Raw genomic sequence first — 22,157 nt, forward strand, 5'->3', positions numbered from 1 at the left:
CTTTGTGTTTTGTTTCCTATAAGTTGCATTTTTCTTTCCATCATCAGTCTTAAGAGTCCTGAGGTAGTTGGAACCATAAACTAAGGCTGTGAGGACATCGTAATCAATTGTCAAATTCATATGAAGGCAGGAAGTGGTAAACTGGTATTAACAGTCACTGATGTGGAAATACCTCTCAAAAGATCTAGGCCCTTTCTATGATCCCACTATTTATTTTAATTACCTTTCATTGTGATCAGTTATGTAATTCTAATGTTTTGAACTTTTATCTCTAACTCTGGACCTTTAAAAATACTGAGTGATTTGGAATGACATGTTTTAGTAGAATAAAAACTTCAAAAAGGAATAATATTTACTTATTGATGGTACAAGTTTTGGACTTGAATATCTCAGATGTTCACACTAAAAATTGAACTGTGGCAAGGACCTTAGGAGTTATGATTACAGAAGTACTTGTTTGTAGTATATATTTATATATTAATCTTCTCAGTGTGGAGCTAGTTATTTTTTGAAAGTTCATTTGAAGTTTTTAATCCACAAAAATACTTGAATTCTCTAAAAATAGGTTTTTGTGTCAGATTTTGTTTGTTTGCACCTGATTTTACTCTTCGGCATATATATATATCTTGTTAAAGCAAAGACAGACCTTCTTATAGACCTAACTATTTTTAGGTATTTTGACTTCTGTTGCCTAATTAATGCATTAAATATTGAAACCTTTCCATTAACTTTTCTAAAATTCTGTGATCTCCAAGCGACCTTTTTAGAATCTCAAATTTTTGTTCAGGCCAGTTCTAAATGCCTGGCCTGTTTCAAAGAAACATTTCTCATTTTATCACTTTTTATTTAAGAGAACACTTGTTTTCTCTGTCCCTACTAGTAATATGAATGACCTAAATGGCAATTAATTTTCTTTGTAATGCAGTTAAATTATAGCACTATTTTTCTCAATTCCTCCAAAATTCATTCAGTCATCATCTGTGGTTTGTACTCTTTTTACTCATCCCCAGGTACTATGTTAGTTCATGCCTGTGTCATCTTTTCTGTTTCTAACCTAGGTCATCTGTCTTCATTCTCCATTATTTATATTTTTATATAATTTATTTCAAATTCTTAGTAATTTTCTCTATAGCTGCTTGAGTGGACTTTCTAAAATATGTCTGTCCATGTCAATATGTGCCTGTGGTTTATGAAGAATTTGCTTTCTATTTGATGACCTGTTCTTTTTTTCTTCCTTGTATCTTTTTAATAGTTTAAATATTTTTAATTATTTTCCTCATCCCCTGTATAAGCTTGATGTAATCATAAATTATAATGGAATTATAATTATATAATTGTAATTATATAATTATAATTATAATTTTATTCATCTTCTCATAATTTAAAGGCCATGGTATATATTCTGGATTTAATAAAAACCTGACATAGATTAATAGGTTTACTATTTTTTTTTTATGGGCTTTAAGTAGCTCCCGAATCAGATAACTGTTGTGGCATTGTATGTTAGTACTTCATATACCGTGAACTCCATAAGACATTCATTCAATTTATACACATATTTAAAGTTTCTGTAGTTCTGCATTCTACACTGTTGGTTTCATATTTGAAATTATTTTCATTCTATTTGAACATTGTCCTTTAATGATAGATTTGATTAGTGTATCAAAGTAGTACAAGGATAAACAGAATAGTATTTTATCCACTAAATATTGCTACCTTTATAATCTGTATTAGGTTGACATGAACTTCATGATTAGAGTTAAAACCAGTTTCCATTTTTAAAGGATCTCTCTTTTGGCTACTGAATTTTGACTGTTACTTAGTTTTAGCAATTTAAAAATATCCAATTAATTACCATCTGTTCTAAATTTTTTCTTTAAGGAGTCCATTATCATTGTTGTTTGGTCTTATCCCTCCCCTAGTTCCTGTAGTCATTTCTCTGGTTTTTTAACAGTTTTATTGGGAAGTGCCTAGGTGTAGTTTTCCCCACCCCACCCACTTTTTCCTCTTGCAGTTATGTTGTTTGGGACCATTAAATATTTCTTGAGTCTTTTTTTAAATTTTGATTTTACCTCATTCTCTCGATTATAATAATGCATATTAGAATTTGATTTCCCCTGCCTCCTACATTCTGGATTTACTTCTTCTGGATATTTTCTTCTGACCTGTCTTAAAAGCGCTAGGATTTATTTTACTTCCCAAATCTGCTGCTAAAATCATTCATTGAGTTTAGGACTTTAAAAAGTTCAGGGTTTAAAATATTATTTTAGTTGTAGATGGACATAATATTTTATTTTATTTTTTATAGAATTTTTTTAAGAGAGAGAGAAAGAGAGAATTTTAATATTTATTTTTTAGTTTTTAGCGGACACAACATCTTTGTTTGTATGTGGTCCTGAGGATTGAACCCGGGCTGCATACATGCCAGGCGAGCGCACTATTGCTTGAGCCACATCCCCAGCCCGACACAATATTTTATTTATTTTATGTGGTGTTGAGGACTGATCCCAGTGCCCCACACATGTGGGGCACGTGCTTCACCACTGAGCCACAACCCCAGTCCTATTTCAGTACTACAGCTCAAACCCAGGACCTTGAGCCATGTGCTCTACTATTGAGCTACCTCCCCAGACTCCTTGCTCTTTCTCATAAGGGACTAGTGTCTTACTGCTTTCCAAGCTATCTTTAATCTCATCATTCTGCCTCTGCCTCCTGAGTATCTTCGATTGTAGGTAGGTCACCACACTCAACTATTTCTTGGTTTTATAGTTTCTAATCCTTTGACAAAATTCATAATCTTTTTTTTTCCTCTTTTGTGGTGCTGGGGTTTGAACTCAGAGCCTTGTGCATGCAAGGCAGCACTCTAACAACTAAACTATATTCCCAAACCTGAAATTCATAATCTTGACTTTACTTTTTTGAGTATATAAAGCACAGTGATTTTAAAACATGTGCGGAAAACCCCATTAGGTGGTTTCCTTTTCTGTGGGATTTTTTTCTCACAGAATTTTGTCTTATGGAGTGCCTGATCAGTTTTGATTGGCTAACATTGTTGTGATAATTATAGATGAAATTTGAGGACTAAGATGAAGTTATCTTCTTATAGAAAAGTGTTGAGGTTACTTGAGTAAGATTGTCTGTCACTTTAAACTTAGTCAGCAATTAAGATAATTCAAAAATGACTTGTCTTTTCAATGTTTCAGTATTATTCCTTTTGGATTTTTTGCCTGTTCATCACTTAAGTGTGCAGTACTTTCTAATCTAAACTCAAAGGCTAGGGCTTTTATTAAGGGTCCCTTTATTTGTAGCCCCAAACACTTGTTTTTTCCCCTAAGCCCAGGAATTTGATGAAGGCTTAGTTCAGACTCATTATATCTCTGTGTTATCTTCAATATGTGGGTAAACCTAGGAGAAAAGTACCTTAAAGTGCCAGCCTTACTTGTAATTCTGAGATTCCTTTTTCTAATGGATCTTGGCCACATACATATATCTTCACTGCCTTTTTAGCTTGGATCCTTTCAAACACAATTTTATATTCTTATAAAGATGTTTTGATTGTTCTTAGTACTCTCAGACTAACTCTTTGATAATTGGAAACAAAATTCTCTCTGTCCTTCAAGATTCAGTTTTCTCCATATTCCTTCTTAAGCCAGTGGGGAAAATTATTATATTCCTTTAGGTGTCATTTATACCTGAAACAGTGAGCTCTTTTATTCTTTAGCATCTTACAAGGTAACTAGTATATTATAGCCACTCATAAAATACTTGCTGAAGAATTAAATGAGAAGCTATATAAGAATATATAATCCCCTTTTTCTATTTGGTATCAATAATCCTTTTTTACTATAGTTCTTCTGATTTATGGAAAATTAAGTTTCAATTTAATTATCTTTTGAATTAGAACTATGGCTAAAGTAATACAAGGATAGCAGAAAATAGTATTTTTTGAATCATTAAATGTGGCTACCTTTGTCTCAGTAGATGAACATCTTGAGTTTCATGATCAGAGTTAAAACTTGTCAGTAATTAATACTCTGATCGTGGGTCAGTTTGGCTTTTTTTCAGACATTATCAAAACTCAGATTTGTCTTTTTGCTTAATTGCAATTCTTTTGAAATAGATATCTAAAGTGTGAAAAATGTTCTGTCGTTAATTGCATAGCTAAAAAGACATATTCTAGAAGATTTTTTCTTTGACTGACTATATCTTTATTATGGTACCAGTCTTGGATTGAGAAAAGAGTTCCTCCATGACAAAGATATACTTAGTGTCCTACCCATGGCAGAAACAAGAAAAGAATTATCCCCTGCTTTATCCTAATATGTTTAATTATGTTAGGTTGATCAGTCCTGATCTTCCACATTGAAGTAAAGTAAAGTGAGTTTTTATTATCTTACACACAGGATACTTGCCCTTGGGGCACATGTTGTTTTCACATTTATTTTATTTACTGGTAAGTAGAGAATTAAGAGGAGAAGTTAGAAAATGTAAGTGATTTGCCAGAGTTTGATTTACGAAATTGCAGGTTTGAATTTCTATTTTATGTGCCTAAGCATTTTATAGAATTGTGGGAAGTGATATTTACAAAGAGAAACTTTTGATTTGATAACTGGCTTTATTTTAGGAAACTAAGCCACGAAGAATATGAGAGACTAGAAAAAGAGCAGCGGCTGTCAGCTGCAGATGAAACGGTGGTTTCCGCTGTACAGGAAGTTAAAAATTACAAGTGAGTTCAGTTTCTAAAGGAGGGTGTCAATGTCTAATGATCTAGTGTTAGCTTTCTTTTTTAATCTTTTTTTACATTATGTAGATAGAAGAAAATAGCATGGAAGTATAAATAACGAGAGGATATGAATACATTCAATTCACACAGGAGAAAAAATAAATTTCAACTTTACAAATGAAAAATGTTAACAAAAAATTTACTTACACCCAATGGGAAAGACCATAGGGAACTTGGTCAATGCAAACAATTCTGGGGGTTTTGATTGTTGTAGTAATTCTTTAAGAAATCAGTTTGCTGTGTGATGTATCAAGACCCACAAAAGTGTGGCATTTGATAGACCTTGGAAATCTTCTATGGATATAATTTGAAAAAAATAAAAAATGTTTTAAGGAGGAAGATATTTCTAGCAGAATTACTTGAGAACACACTGATGAACCGTTACAGAAATTATAATTTATCATTCAGAATCTTTAGCAATTAAATGATAAAGAAGTTATTAGTATTAGGTTTTTATTTTATTTATTTATTTATTTTTGGTGCTTTACTACTAAGCTACATCCTTAGACCTTTTTTTTCCCTTGAGACAGGGTCTCAGTTGCATAGGTTCCCACTTAATTGCTGAGACTGACCTCGAACTTGTGATCCTCCTGCCTCAGCTTCCCAATCATTGGGATTACTGGCATGTGGCATTGCACCTGGTCTGTAGTATTAGTTTTGATCACACTGGATTCATATAACTATAGAAATGTTTTTCTTATGTATGATAAAGTCTTTAAAAGTATAGCTGATGGAATAAAGGGAAAATGGTCAGAATGTTTCAAATGTTATTCAATTGTTGTAATTCTTAGGTGGAGAATTGAAGAACTGGAAGAAGAACTACAGAAAACCGAGCGCTCATTTAAAAACCAGGTAGTAATTAATACTGTCCTGTAGTTGCAGAATTCTTTGTATCTAATACAGACAATTATAGGCTATTATAATGAGTCCCTAAAAACATATTTTTTTAATGTGTTGTCTTTTTCAGATTGCTGTGCAGGAGAAGAAAGCTCATGATAATTGGGTAAGATTTTTTTCCCCCTTTTCTTCATTTTGTGCATAGCCTACAGCAACTGAATTTGAATATTTTCTCTTTAATAGCTCAAAGCTCGTTCTGCAGAAAGAGCTATAGCTGAAGAGAAAAGGGAAGCTGCTAATTTGAGACAGAAGTATGTGATTTTGGTATCTTACTATATGTTTTATAGTGTTTTAAGGTTATGCTAGATATTATCTATGAAGGAATAGATTGCTGTTTCATAATTCAGCCCATTCTTTCTCAATATTCAAGACTATTGGAAATGACCCAAAAGATGGCAATGCAGCAAGATGAACCCATGATTGTAAAACCTATGCCGGGAAGACCAAATTTACAAAATCCTCCTCTGAGAGGTAGGGGGCACTTTGTAAAAGGAGCTATTTTATTTCTTGGTGCAGAATGTATGTAAATTACTTTTTATTTCTGTGTGTAATGGTTATGAAATAATCTGAATGATTTGCTAAAGCAGGAGGTGAGGGTTGGTGTCAGGGAGAAGGCTACCTTAAAGTAGTAACACGGCATTGTTGTCTTTAGGTCCACTGAACCATAATGGCTCTTTTGGTCCAGCCCCCGTGAGTGGTGGAGAATGTTCCCCTCCACTGACAGCAGAGCAAGCTGGAAGACCTCCTTCTGCTACTCTTAATCAAAAAGATATGCCCAGAAACGGATTTGGTGAGCATTCACATGTTGCTTTATAGTAAACTGCTTCAAGGTTTTGTTTTTTTTTCCCTTTTGAATATTCTAATAAAAACATAGAATTTGGGCCTGTACAATACATAGAAGATAATTTCTTACGTTATCTTTGTGAATGTTTTCTGTAAAATCTGTTCTAGAATAGAAAACATTTTTTTTTTTCCTGGAGGTCCCTATATTGTTTTTTTTTTCTTTTAAATTTTACACTGTGAAGTGTAAACCTTTATCTTTAAATTAAATCTCTATGGTGTTCCTTTCCAAAATATTATAAAAGTAGCCTTAAACTTTATGTAGCATACATATTTCCAACATGAAATACTGAGTCTTATTTCCAATTCTAAATAGGACTGTAGTCTTGGTAAGATTGGAAGTCAGGTTATACAGACTAAAGAAAAAACAGCCTACACATACTTCAAGTCTATAGCTTAAAGTTTAGGACCAGTACTTATTAATCTGCTGTTCTATCAACCCAAGGCAGTTCTTTATTTTACTTAAGTCTCTTCATAAATTGTGATTTATGTATTGGGCAACCCATTTTTTTAAAAAAAAATATTTTTAATTGTAGATGGACATGATATCTTTATTTATTTTTTAAATGTGTGCTGAGAATCAAACCCAGTGCCTCACACATGCTAGGCAAACACTCTACAACTGAGCTATGACCCCAACCCCTGGGCAACCCATTTTTAATGTTGCTTTCCAGTTATTGTTGAACCCTGACCTGTCCACCAGTGGTTTATTTCTTCTGAAAAATACATACAAGGGCTCTGTTTCTTTCCCAAGGGTCAATGGATGGACCTTTACCTCGTACTGGTCTTCTGAGGCATCTGGGAAACCCGTTGCCTCTGGTAAAGGACCAAGTAATTTCAAAGAATCTGTAATTGTGGATGGAGGATTTTTATTCTTTTCATGTTAGATTAAGTCTGAATCCATTCTTTGATCTCTAACAGACCCAGGATGTGGTCCAGCTCACATGAACAGCAGCTCCAGAAGTTCTTCTCCAGCTAAGGTGACGAATGAGGGCAAGGTAAGTTTTGTAGTTACTGTGAATCATGTGGTCATGCAGGAACATGTAGCTTTCCTACAGTACTTTCTCTTTGCTTTATCCTTCTTTGTGTTCTATTTGTACTATCCCATTTGTTTTTTAAAAAGCAAACTGTTCCCCAAGAACCTGAGACCCCCTCAGTCTCCACCATTACTTCTTTGACTGAGCATCCAGTTGGAGTAAGTACTTAGAGGTTGAGAACTGAATTGGGTTTTATTCTGTGCATTTCTGGGAAGGATATTCAGAGCATGACACTGATCTTGTTTGCTTTAAACTGCATGCAATATTGAGCTTACTTTTCTCCTTAACTTGGGAATGTTGCTTAAGTGTGTACAACTATAATGAACTACAGAATGTAAAAAGTTATCACTCTAACTTTATATGGTGTTTTGTGTTGAATCTTCTAAGGCAAAGTAAATTCATTATAAATTATATAATTCATCATTTTTATTTTTGTTTGGAAGAATGTTATTTAAGAATTCCTCCATTTGTGCAAACCCTATTTTGAGTGATTTGAATTAGATTGGTATCAGATTTTCTGAAAGTGAAATACTGTTTCAGTGAAACAATGATAATCTGAAATGACCTCTTGAGCCAGTCCCAAGCAATGGTCTCATTTGTTCACATAAGTGTATTCTCTTGTAACTGTGTTGCTATTATATCTGGTAGGTCTTCTGCAGCTCTATAATAAAATAAATTTTTAATTGTTTAGTTTCAAACCCACTACTCATAGGAAATGATAAATCAATATCTCAAATGGTGTACAGTAAATGAAAGTAAATATTAAAGCCTTTTCTTCCTAATTTGTGTATATAGCACTGTGATGGAAAATACTTCTCAAGTTCCAGTGTATATATATTCTAGGAATATACATCTCTGGAGAAATCTAAGGGCAGCTTAGATAAGACCCCAAACCCCTTTGTAGTAGAAGATTTAAAAGAGAGCAAAGACCCATTGTTAGAGAGGAGTAGAGGTGGGAAAAGCATGGCTTGGAGGCAAACCTGGGATTGAGTTTCTTTAATATGCAGTGTGGCCTTCAACAAATTATGATATTCCATTTGCTTTTGTTCCCTCTTATTTAAAACAAGACAGTTACTTAAAGATCTCAGAGGTTGAATAATATATGAAAGACTTACCGAAGATACTCTGAATAGTAGCTATTATTACATGGGTAGAGAATGGATTTTTCATTTTATTTTGTTCATTCTTAATATGGAAGTAATGAGCTATTGTGATGAAAGGGAAGTGATGGGGAGGGGGGGGAGTCCCTTTGAAATAGATTGTAGTGAATACAACATGACATACTGGTCAGAAATCACCTCTGTTAACAACCTCTGCCAGTCCTCTTGCCTTTCCCTTTCCTGTGCAGATATAATCAGTAACAAACTGGTCCCTCTTGTGGCATCCTTCCAACTTCTGTAAGCTGTCAGTGGGAATACACAGGAGGGGTGGGTAGAGTTTTGTTGCACTGATGGTGTTCTCTGGACAGGTGCCTGTTTGGGGTTTTAGCTTTTATCGGTGTTGGTACTTTGTCTTAATACATAGGAATTTTAAAACTTTTAACTTCTTTCAAATCTTAAATTGCAGGTTCATATGGCTATGAAAGGGCCCCCTCCTTTCTCAGGGGTACCCTTCATGGGCCCCCCCATGGGACCCCCAATGGGATGGCCTCCACCACCTCCCATTCGGTATGGACTGCCACTTCAGCTCGGTGGGCCTTTTGGGCCTCAGCCAATTCCTCCACCTTTTGGTATGATGATCTGAATAGTAGTGATTGACTTATAAATCACATTCATCTTCCACTTCTATTGCTTGCTAAAACAGTTGGTTGCTATCTCAGGTCTTAACAATGAAAGGATAAAGCTGAGTACATTTTAACTTTTCCTCCAGTTTTCTGGCACATATGGGACACTACATAATCTTATACTGAGATAGGCAATAGCTATCTCTCATAGACAAGGATAAGGGGCTATATACAGAAAAGCCAGAAATATTACTTCTGCAGATGTTTGTTGAAAATCTGTTGATATGCACTGCAATAGATGGAAAGGTGGATGAGATGCATGCCATAACTTAAAATTTTGTCACAGATATGAAAATCCTACAACATAAAGTTTGTAATCACCCATAATGGAAGCATAAGCAGTAGGTTATAGAATATAGAAAAGGAAAAGTCAAACCCTCCTTACCTTGAGAAAAGTCAGAGGGAAGTGTTAAAGAGGAGGATTTAACAGTGATCTAATAAATGTTGCTGATTTAATTAGGTGGCTGTGGAAGGCCTTTTCCTGGAGGGCCTGCACCTTGATTCTGATGGCATGTGTAAAGTCCATGCTGAAATACTTCATGAATTTTTAATGGATAGAGTAATAAATAGTGGGATTTCCTTTTATCAAAATTTCTTTGATGTAGTAAAGTTCTTATTTCATAATCTATCATCTTTTCATGGTAATATAGTACTTCCAAATATAAATGGAGCTCTTGTGAGATAGAAATAATTCTGCAATTATATAGTAGGAAAAGAAAAACGACAAGCCTGGAGCTAGGTAGAGCCATATTTAAATCCTTAATATGTTGCTTCATGGCTGGTTGGCCAAAGTCTATAACCTAAACTTGTTCCATTTCAGTTTGCCTCATCTGGCAAGTCAGGATGTTCACCAGTTGATGTTCTAGGCTTGAGAGAAATTAAAGACTATAATATCAACATACTTGAAATCACCCTAGTTCAGAAATTTCTGGGTATTTACATAACTTCCTTTTTATTTTCCAGGTCCTGGTATTCATCCACCAATAGGCTTCAGAGAATATGCACCAGGTGTTTCACCTGGAAAACGGGATTTGCCTTTTGACCCTCGTGATTTTTTTCCAGAACCTGCACCAGCACCATTTAGACCTTTAGGCTCATTTGGCCCAAGAGAGTACTTCATTTCTGGTGCCCCATTACCACCTCCAACTCATGGTCCCCAAGACTATGGGCCACCACCTGCTGCAAAAGACTTAATGCCTTCAGGCTTTAAAGATGAAGCTCCACCTACACCTGATTCTCAGGTGTGAGGGATGTTCACAGGCCTTAAAACAGGGCCTGTAAAATTAACCTCTGACACTTAGTCAGAAAATGGACTATGAACTATTCATCGAGTTAAAGGATTATTGGCTTCAAAATATAAAAGTTTATTTTAAAAGATTTATGTTTTTAGAATAAAGCTGCCTTGGCGCAGTATACATTTTGAGCCAAAATATTTTCCCCCTAAATATCCCCACTTAAGCTAGAGTATTCTTCCAATTTTAAAATGTGCAATAAGGAATATCTTTGTTTTAGTTAATGTAGCATATACAATTGCTAAATGATTTAGAATGTCATAATTATGGACATTTCTTGTGGAAATGCTTTAAGAACATGTATTTCCATTATCCTATTTTTAGTGTATTGCAGTTGATAACAGAGAAATGGTGTTTTATAAGCTTGATTTTTTTCTCTTTCAATATCTGGTCGCAGAGACTGTTACGCTAAAAATGTTTACTCAAAGATCATAAACTTCATTTTCCTTCTTGCTGAAGTTCTTTGTTGTAATAGTTCATAAAAAATTGTTTATTAATATTTCCCAAGTGTCTGTTGATTCATTGGATCGTCATGAGACTTTGTGCCATTGGGGAAGCATGTAAACTCACTCTCAGAACTGAAGATGGTGACTTGGCAGCATATTCCCTGTTGCTCACTGTTAAGGAGGCTGGACCTTGGTCAACTGTGGACTTCTATAGAGGATTTCTTTTACTTGTGAGAAGTCTTGTGGCTCTATTTTTGTAGCACATTCCTGTACTTTTTTCTAACCACTGTCTATGTGAGAATGGTTTTCTGAGAATGAGTTTACATTAGTAGCAAGAGTTGTTTGACCTGAAGTTCTACTGCTTTTGCCATTATTGCATTATAACAGTAAAATATAAGGTGGTATGTTGTGTCTATAAAATAAGGAAATTTCTTTTTAAAAATGTACACAACACACTCTTCTCTTTCCCATACCTTGCCACTGATTTTCAAGGAATATGATAAAAAAAATTAGAAAAGTATAATCCTCTAAGAATGAATGAAACTCATAAACTTATAATGTCTATAATCAGCAAATATGGGCTGAATTAAATTCTTTTTTTGATAGATACTCAAATATATTTTATTTAAAAATCAATTAAAGCAAATCCTGAATCTGTAACTACTGTCTTTAAAACAATGTTTCTAAGAACTAGCTCTCCAGAACTGTAATATTAATTACGTCAATTTTAACAGTACATTTTAAGAGGTTTAAGATTTAAATAAAATTATAAAAGCCTAGTACTTTTTTTTACTGCTAGACCATATTCTTCCATTCTTTTAAATTCTAGAAAGTAATAGGATTGTTAAAACCTAGAACATAACATATCATTGTTCTTTTTATGTCCCCTAAGTATTCTCAAAATAGGGGCAAAAGCTTCAGTGTGAAACAAAATCTCTAAACTACTGAAGATAACTCAGAATAAAAAGAATTTGAGTCCTTTAGGAAGAATTCAATCTACATAACCTCCATTTAATATTAGAAGCAGCAGCTGTGTGTGTAAGAGGAAAACCATATAATAGCTTATGCCATTTTTAACCATGTAAAATAAAATTTAAGTCACAAACACCAATTTTGAATGTATCTTTCAACCTCTACAGGACACAAGGCAATGCTGAAGTTACTAAAACTTCTAATTTTAAAATAGCATTTAAATAAAGGTGATGTCAGCTAGGAAGATAGATTTTCAAGGAAAGGCAGATTTATTATTTTATTCAAAGCAACAGTAGTTTTCCCTCTAAAGCCTTTTTTGTATTTATTCTATTAGTAAGTTATAATGCATTCTACGTAGTTTATCTGAGCAGTTCTGAACCCACCTATAGTTGCCTCTCCTTACATCCATCTGATTGTACCACTTCTGTAGCAAAGCCCAAGGTATCTGCCAATATACAGGTTGTGTAGAGAATACTGTCCCCTGATTCAATTATACTTTTGTATCTCAAAAGTTTTAGAAGTCCTCTCCAGCAAATTGTGTTTCAGTTTAGTTACTAAAATCATTTAATTTGTGAAGCAGTAGTGTTTCAACCTGAAAGTATTACTGCTATAGTTGTAATTATTGTCCAGTGACTCATCCCCTCCCACACTAGAAAGTAAATTTAAACAACTAATTTGTGAGATACAGATTGCTTTGTGTTAACTGCTTCAAGATAAAATCACCTTTTTTTTGGGGGGGGGGTTGGTCAATCAGGTCTGAATTAAAGCTAAGCTGACGACAATGTTCAATTTAAGTTTGTTTAATGCTGATGAAAGACATTCATATAAAGCATCCTCTTTTTTTCCCATATAACCCCATTCTTTGGTGGCAGCTGGGGTTGTGGCTCAGTGGTAGAGTACTTGCCTAGCACAGGCAAGGCCTTGGGTTTAATCCTCAGCACCACATAAATAAATCGAGGTTAAAAAAAAAAGCATTCTTATGTGAAGGATGCTAAATGTTTCTTCATATAAATTATCACTTTGAGGGGCTGGGGTTGCATGTGAGGCACTGGGTTTGATCCTCAGCACCACATATAAATATAAAGGTACTGTGTCCATCTACAACCAAAAAAAGTTTGTTTTTTTTTAAATTATCACTTTGATATACATATTTTATAGTATGAGAAAACAGAAAGAACAATGTATCAGTTTTTTGCTACATTTTAATAGTAGATTTTAAGGGAGCAACATCAAACATCAGTAACATCAAACAAAAAGGTACTGAGCACTCCACAGGGTACAGAGTAGAGTGCTGCCAAGCACCTTGGAAAGTTTACATGACATGGAGAAGATGAGGCCCTTCTCTTGAGAAGTTTACAGTCTGGAAATTTTGACTACTCAGAGTTTCGGTTGAGTGAACATTTTATTAAGGCAAATTCTTCATTTCCTAGAACTACTGTATACTGAACTATTTTTGCACTTGTGAAATTAACCCAATCCAGATGAAAGAAAAGACTAAATTTGGTTGAGAATTCTTTCAGGCTCATATAGTTTTATTAACATTCATCTAGTAAACAAAACTGACCTAACAGACAACTGAAAAATTAAAGACTAGATCTCTTGAAGTGCAAGGGCTAAAATAACTGTTATTCATTTTAAAAAGCAAATTGATGGTATGATTAGGGTTTACACTAGTTTAAAAATAGGCCAAGTATTGCATTCCCTTCATGCATTGTTCATTTAAAAAAGTGAATATTAAAATACATGGGTTCTACATGTAACCCACAAAAAAGCTCCTCACAAATCTTTATTTTCTGTGTATCAAATATCCACCTTGTGTACTATGACAGTTTTATTTATGTCTCATCAAGTTAAAAGTAATGTAAATAGTGAAATTATAATAGGCTAATAACCTGCATATTTTCATATGAATGTCAATATATCTAAATAGGAAATAAATGGCAGTCGTATCTACCTATATTAAAAAAATAGAATATCTTTCCAAATTTTGCATACTCATCACTTTATAAAGACAAGGTATGCAGGTTTTAAGGTTTCACAATCAGTTGTCAGAAAAACAGCAGTTGTTCCTGCAGAATCTCATTAGCATCTGACTCAATTATTTTTAGATGACATGATTTAGACGACGTAAACCCACTCAAAAATTTGTAATTATTCTGAGAGAGATAGTTTTAATGTTAACCCTAGAATCATTTAATGTTAACCGTAGAAACAATAGCAATGTGATATAGAACAACTAATCAACATGACTAAAAATATGCTCACTTTCAGAAAAACAATCTGGTCATCTAGAAAAAAATCACAGCTACAATCTGGGGAACACTCCCATATAAGATATTGATCTGATCAAGGCACACTATTTCTAAGTAGAACTATCAGATGAGGGTGAATTTAGGCCAGCTCTAAGGAACAGCCTAAAAGACAGACCATAACTGATCCAATTTCCTTTCAAAGCAATCTAGTACTATCCTACCCACTTCAATTCAAAAGTTTGAAGTTAATTCAAATCAAAAGACCATATTGGAGCAAAAGTGAGCAAATGTGTAAACTCTAGCACATTCTTATTGCTGTATTAAGTTTGAAGATGAGCATACCTACCACAGCAATATTGTTCCAGGAAGCAGGGTAGGAACAGTGGTAAATTAGGAAACAGACTATTAATTGCACAATTAACAGAAAAGTAAAAACAAGTTTCAAAATCTACAATAAATATCTAAAGGAGTCATAACAATGAGGTGCTGGACTTTAGTTCTGTGGTACAGCTTTGCAATGGACTCACTGGCCTATAGATACGGTTCACTTCCTGCCTCCTGAAGGATGAATATGCTACACAGAGCTATGATGGTTTCTACTGAGTGGTAAAATTCACAGAAATTCCACATTACTCATGTCAGAATCATTCCTTGTGCAAAGTTTGATGTAGATGAAGATAAAGTGGTTTCTTGGTCAATAACTGCAATTTCTTTCTTTTAAAGTCAGTGGGTTTCTTGTATCTGTAACCACAATAGAAAGATCATTGTTTAAAATACTTTGATGATTGATCTACTCCAATGTTACATTCTCGATAAGAGGGACTAAGAAGAAACATGAACTAGTAACCATTAGAACAGTATGAATCCTATATGTATATCACTTACAGTTCTATTACAGTTGGCCCAGGTTTAATCTCATCCATCTCCATGAAAGCAAAACACTTGATGCTGGTAAACCTTTTTTAGGCTTGTAGTGTTTGAATTCAAAGAAGATAGCTGTACCTAAGGAATTAAAACAAACAACATAAGCCAGAGACCACACATTTCTTATGTGTCACCAGAAGCCTATGATTTTACAAAGTAACATGTGTCAAACCGTCTGATGACACAACTGTTGATAACTCACTGTGGCTGTCACTCCAAGCTCTGGTACTAGCATGTCTGAGTGACATTTCTCCATATCATTTAATTCTACAAAGTACAACAAAAATGTATAGCAAGAATGTAAGTTATGTACACAGGTAGAATCATAAACTACCAAAGAATATAAAATATTAAATACCACAAGAAAAACAGAAGTTACTTAAGTATCAGCAGTACCTATAGAAATGGTTTCAATAAGCACCTGTATTAGATAGAATAGAAATTTAAGAGTTCCTTTAAAAAAAATTCTACCTTATATCATTTCTCTCCCTCCTGAAACCACGCCCAGATTGTCCTTTCCATATTCTTACAAACTAACTGCCAGTTATAGTATCTTTTTACCCAATGCATCTTATTGAAAGAAAAAAAAATAATTCTTTAACTGTTAGAAAGTAATCATTAGGTTCCTAAAAGGACTTAAGGTAATTATTAGGGAACCTGCTTCCTTAACTCTGTATTATGAGAAAAACTTCCCTATCAAATAATATTTAACCACATTTATTACACAACTAGATAATGCAACTGCTAATTCTCATATTTTAAAAAAAATTTTGATTTGACTTTAAGTCAATATTCATAACTATGTGACATAAGATCTTGTGTTAAGTATACTATGAACACAAACCCAGATAAGTATTGTGTCCTTAAGAAGTCAGTAACTGATAATTACAAACCTTTGGTTAATTTTTCAATATGCTTCTGGAGCTCAATGTCCACATTAAAATGAACATATGTATCTTCTTTTCTTGAAGCCACAGGAGTATCTTGCACAGGAGTTAAATCTATGTCATTCAGATCTGGAGAAACAATTAAGTTTCTGCTTATGAGCATTCACATATACAGACGGAAAATATAGAAACTGCAAAGGTTACAGTTCCTAAAGAGGCATGGAAAGAGCTGAGAGGAGATTCTCAGGCTAAGAGATTCCTATTTGGTGTGAGCAAGTATGTGAGAGTTGTTAAAGTTCATGGGGTATGTGGAGATAAATGAATATAGACTGGATAGGAGACCTCATGAAGGGGACAAGGAAGCCTTTACATGGCCCAAGTGGACAAAACTTGATCTTCATAGTGAAGTGGTAGGAAGCCTTTACATGGCCAAGTGGACAAAACTTGATCTTCATAGTGAAGTGGTAAAAAGAACAAACATGTTTTTTTTTTCATAGGGAATATCCCACTATATATTTCTATGCCAAAAAAAATCTGGAGTATAAAATTTGCCACAATGGAGCTCTGCCACCAATTTCTAACTTTGATCAAGTATATGACTTATTTAGAAAAGCCTTTAAACCTAACCTTATAATTTCCCTGTTAAGAACCAAAAATGGATGAGAACAGCCAACAAAAACCCTTTGGTTAATAATTTTTCATATATATTATCTAAATTCTGGTTATACTGTTTACAACATACCCTGAATTTACAACAACCAGATGGCACGTTATATATAGTTTTAATTTTCCGGGTTTAAAAATCTCAGTTTAGTCAAATTCAACATGGACTCATTTAATAACTCCTCAGTGTTTATGTGTTATTCATTTATGTGTCTCAAAAAGCTCAAAAAACAATTTAGTACATTTAATAATTAAAAAAATATTTACATAAAAATATTTCAGTATAACATATGCAAAGGTAATTTAACATTTATAACATCATTAAATATTTTTGTGTTTTAAGTATACTTTCTCAATGAGTATGCAGTTTTATAATTGGCCTATCAAACAATGTAAATATTTTCCGGTACACTATATATTTGATAACTGGTAACCTCGGAATTTAAAAGTGTACCAGTATTAGTGCTGTGGATTATGTTCTTTAAATAAATGTTTTTCTTTGTGGTCATATTTTTCTTTTAATTAGCACTAATGAACCCATGGATCTGACTTTATTTCTGCAATTGATAAAAGTTCCTCCATTTAATTTCAGCACCGATCTGTTCCTTTGGTGCAAAACTACAGATTAAAATAAGCCGTTTGTACTAACTATAGTTATTTCTGTAAAATGGTATAATTTATTCCTTAATCACATCATCATCCCACGGGATTGCTTTCAGGGCATGGATGTTATGGTTGCACCCTACTTCCCTGTCCCCTGATTTTCATCTGCCTCTGTAGGATTCACCTAAGTAGATACCTCAGTAGCACAGGAAGAAGAAGGGGCTGAAGCAGGAGAGATGGGAAAATAGGACATGGGGCTTTGTGGAGAGAAATGAATATAGACTGGATAGGAGAAGGTGAGGGGTGCTATTGTTAATCTATGTCCTGAAGACTGTAGCTGCTGTTAAGGACAATGTGTATGTTTAGTCTGCACATTAGATGGAATCTGAAGAGCAAAAATCTATACAAACTCAAAAGCAAAAGTGAGTGTATAAGTAGGAAATATTTTTTGTAAGTCTTTCGAACTATGTTCTGCTATGATCTCTTCTAGGATTTTGCCTCATTATAGAATGCATTAAAGTAAGTTGTCACATATACAAGACCATCCCCTGTCAAAAACTTTGTCCCATATGAGAAAAAACATAATGCAATTTGCCAGTAATTTACCCTTTATACTAACTGTAATATAGGGATCGATGCACTGTCCAGTGTCTTTCAGACCAATTTTCTCAATCCTGATAGTGAGTAATGTCATTCCCGGTTCTGATGGCAACCTTGGTAATAAAGTACCTGGCAACAGAGAAACCTCAGTAAAAGTTAGCTCCACCAACAATTCAGAGTAAATACTTTGACAAACAGAAGATATAGCCTACCTCTTAGGAACTAGCTAGGCATTATGTATTTTTATTTCTGAAATTCATGAACATCTGATGTTATACTTTTTTAGAAAAATATTTAATTTTACACATAATATATCTGCATTTCCCAACCATAAATCACCTTTAAGCAGAAATAATCATTTCTATAATAATAGTATATAGTATGTATAATAAAAGTATGTTAAAAAGATTACTTGAGGAAGCCCAATTATACATAATTGTATAATATGCTCACATAATATTTATATTCCATATGTACTTCTATATTATACTCAGCATCTTAATATGAAGTGGTAGAACAAAGACAAGAAAAGCTTTTAAAATACTTGTTATACTGTTCTAAAGTCTGAGACATTTAATATCAGAGTTGATCAATACATTCTTCTCTTTAGTTACTCCTAATAAAGAAAATAATTTACAATTTGATATTTATGTTTTAATTTAACTATATAGTCTAACTTCTATTCTTCATTCTATTTTGTATGAGTTATTCTCTCAGAAATTAGTACTATACAGACTGCCATATAAAATGGCCATTTGTATAACTGAACATTTTCCCCAAAACCAACTAAAATTTTTAAAACTAAAAACCTACCCAGAACAACATGACAACATTCACCCACCAAGGACATATGAAGGAAGAAATCAACTGTTCAGTATGTTCCCTTTTTTGAAACTAGCAATAGAGAACAGATGCAAATAAGCTGATTTTAATCAAGTATGTATACAGAACCTCAAAATACACTTAACAAAAGATTTTGGTTGATGTTTTTCAAGTTTCTATTCAACAATGTGTTATGCTACTTTTAATGATGAGTTATTTGAAATACATGAAGCAATAAACACACTACATTTGAAAATACACATTTGATTGATGGCAAATGTGGCTTGAGAAAATTTTGGGAGGTGATGGGAATGTTCTGAACTTGTATAGTGATGACAGATGCAAAACTCTATAGAGGTGTCAAAAATCGATGAATTTTATACTTACAGAAGGGAAATGTTATGAAATGCAAATTATACCTCAACAGTGCTGTTAAAAATGTATTACTTTCTAATTTAAACAAATATGAAGACAATACAGACAAATGCAATAATGGGAAGGCCTGGAGGCTGCATTCCACTGTTGCATTAACAAACCTAAATGGGCTCAGGCTGATATCATTAAATATATGCATAATACCTTTTATGCATCTTCTTTGATTGACAAATGAGGGTACTTTTAGAAGAGGGGCTTGTACCTGGACATCTGGGATGAACTTCAGAAAGTTAAGAAACACTTCTGAAATTTTATGAAAAATGTGAATATGTATACATTTATATTTATATATATACATATATATTCATATGTATGTATATCATATATGAATTTTTCTGCAGAAAAGTTCATTCTATTATGTAGTACATGGCTGTATAAATATGCTACAGTTTATGTACACATTCTTGTGTTGATAGACATTTGAATTACTTCAAGTGTTTGGATATAGTTAACAGGCTATTATAAATACTCTTCTAACATCTTCTAGTGCCCATAAGCACCCATTTCTGAAACAGGGGAATCACTAAGTCACCTGGCATGTTACCTCCATACCTACTATGTAATGACAATCCATTTCCCAAGGTGGCTGTGCCAACTTTTATTCCTAGCCCAAGTGCAGTAGTGTTCCCATTGCTCCACATCCTCACTAGGTACTGTTTTCTCAGATTCTTCATGTTAGCCAATTTTGGTATAAAGAGATCAATCATTTTAATTTGCATTCCTCTGAAGATTAATAAGGTTGAGCACCTTTTAGAATAAATCAAATGTATGATTTCCTCTTTTCTGAAGTGTGTTCAATTATTTTGCTCGATTTTCTATTGAGATGTCTATCTTATTGAGCTGTAGGAGGTCTCTATTATTTTGCTGGACAAATGTTTTACAAATAGCTTCTTAGTAGTTTTCCTTTATAAAGACTTTTTGTTGAAGTAGAGCATATACATTTTAAAATGCACAAATTGTTAGTACAGTTTGCTGAACTTCCACAAAGTGGATACACCTGTATAACTAGTATCAGATCTAGGAAAGATATGATCAGCCTCCTGGGAGTGTCCTTCCCCCCACCCTATCCAATTCACTCTTCCAAAAGATAGCAACCATTGCTAACTTCTAACACCAAGTTGTTGAGAGCCACAGCCAAAGGGGCCCCAGCAAACTTCCAGCTGCCAGCAAGCTTCAGACTGCCCCAGCAACATCTAGCTGATTGGCTCCTCTGCGGTGATGTTCATTGGGCTGTTTCCCTGCCCTTCAGACTGCCAGCTGATGATTGGCTCACAGCTGCCCCAGCAACATCTAGCTGATTGGCTCCTCCACGGAGCTGCTCATTGGGTGACTTCTTTGGCTCTGCCCACGCAACCCAGCCAATCGGCCTCAAGAGGAGGAGGATTGTGGGAGGAAAAGGCTGGTGTGGGGGAGAGAGGCTTGTGGAAGCCGGTGGTGGCAGTTGGGCTCTGAGGGTTTTTCCCTGGAGCTGTTTTGTTTGGCGTTTGTAGTTCTAAAAATAAAGTTAGTTTCTTTTTGACAAGTGGCTCCTGATTTGTGCCAAGCCAGACTTCGGCATTTGGTGGCTCGCACGGGGAGCGACTGAGGGTAAGTAAACTGCTCGCCCCTGAGGGCAGGGCGAGAGGATGGGTGGCCATTCTAAGATTCCTCTTTTGTTTTGCTTCATTTTTGTTTTAACTTGCCTGTCCCTGGAGATGAGTGAGAGGGAAGAAAAACCACTCACATCTGGGGAAAAACTATTTGCGTTTGAGGAACAGATAGGGAGAAAGGACGGATGCATATGTCAGGAGGATAGAAAGGCTGTTATAATGATTTTGTGTGGTTCCCTTTTTATTGGATTCTGTCTCGGTTTTGTTTGGCGTCATCTTGCTGGGTTGTATTATAGTAGAAATACGGGATCAGCAATTAGTAAAAAACAAACCGAAAGAGTGTTAAGTAAATTGTTAGAGGAAGGAAGCTTCCCAGTAAAACCAAGAGCAGTCAGGGCATACGTTGATGTAATACAAGAATATAGCCCATGGCTTTTTAAGGAGGAGTTGTTAGATATATCACAATGGAACCATCATGGTGAAGATTTAAAAAGAATAGAAAAGAACAACCCAGGGACTCTGCCAGTTGGCACATTGTCATTGTGGACGTTGGTATCTAGTTTGCTTAGTCCAAAGCCTTCAGTTCAGACAGAGGTAGAGGAAGAAGAAGACATATTGATTCAAGTAGAAGAGGAAGTCTCTCAAGTTAGTCAGACAGAGGAAAAGATTCAAGTAAAAGCTCGAGCTAGTCAGAAAGAGGAAAAGATTCAAGTAAAAGAGAAGGTCTTTCGAGATAGTGAGACAGAGGAAGGAAGTTTAGAGCAGAAAAATCTATCAGGGGAAAAGTTAAAACAGGTGACTGCTAATAAGACCCTTTTGTTAGAGAGCGTAAGTGTCCAACCAACAGCACCGCCTCTACAGGAGACTGCTACTAACAGCATTCTATCACCAGAGGGCGTAAGTGTTCAACCAACAGCGCCACCTCTACAGGAGACTGCTACTAACAGCACTCTATCACCAGAGGGCATAAGTGTCCAATCAACAGCACCACCTCCATATGCTAAGAGACTCCCAACCCCCGCAGTTGATAGTTTGGATCCTGAGACAGGATCTCAAGTATGCCCTGTATTTGAGGTAGGAGGGCAGCGAACTTACCAGGGTTTAAATTTCAAATCAGTGAAGGAGCTAAAAGAGGCTGTAGCAACCTATGGTCCTCAAGCACCCTTCACTGTAAGCTTGGTCGAATCCATTACCAACTTAAGCATGACGCCAGCAGATTGGGCTAGTTTGTGTAAAGCTGTGCTAAATGGAGGACAATACCTGTTATGGAAGGTTGCCAATGAGGAATTTTGCAAGGAGACGGCTAGTCGAAATGCAGCAGCTGGTTATCCT

At 34.7% G+C, this 22,157-nt stretch overlaps 1 protein-coding gene across 3 annotated transcripts in view; it reads left to right on the plus strand.

The window, feature by feature from the left end:
* The window catches only part of LOC144373409 (transport and Golgi organization protein 1 homolog), a 37,008-nt gene extending 25,877 nt beyond the window's left edge, over positions 1–11,131 (plus strand). For 2 of the 3 annotated variants that reach the window (XM_078036494.1, XM_078036495.1), the window contains 9 exons: positions 4,625–4,726; positions 5,575–5,635; positions 5,751–5,786; positions 5,864–5,931; positions 6,051–6,151; positions 6,333–6,470; positions 7,442–7,518; positions 9,124–9,286; positions 10,304–11,131. In XM_078036494.1, coding sequence (XP_077892620.1) covers positions 4,625–4,726; positions 5,575–5,635; positions 5,751–5,786; positions 5,864–5,931; positions 6,051–6,151; positions 6,333–6,470; positions 7,442–7,518; positions 9,124–9,286; positions 10,304–10,587 — 1,030 coding nt within the window. In that variant the 3' untranslated portion in view covers positions 10,588–11,131. The remainder of the gene's footprint in view (positions 1–4,624; positions 4,727–5,574; positions 5,636–5,750; positions 5,787–5,863; positions 5,932–6,050; positions 6,152–6,332; positions 6,471–7,441; positions 7,519–9,123; positions 9,287–10,303) is intronic. The other variant, XM_078036496.1, reaches the window with a different exon arrangement.
* The last annotated feature ends 11,026 nt before the right edge of the window (positions 11,132–22,157 follow it).

The sequence above is a fragment of the Ictidomys tridecemlineatus genome, unplaced genomic scaffold, assembly GCF_052094955.1.
Source record: "Ictidomys tridecemlineatus isolate mIctTri1 unplaced genomic scaffold, mIctTri1.hap1 Scaffold_39, whole genome shotgun sequence".
Classification (NCBI taxonomy): Eukaryota; Metazoa; Chordata; class Mammalia; order Rodentia; family Sciuridae; genus Ictidomys; species Ictidomys tridecemlineatus.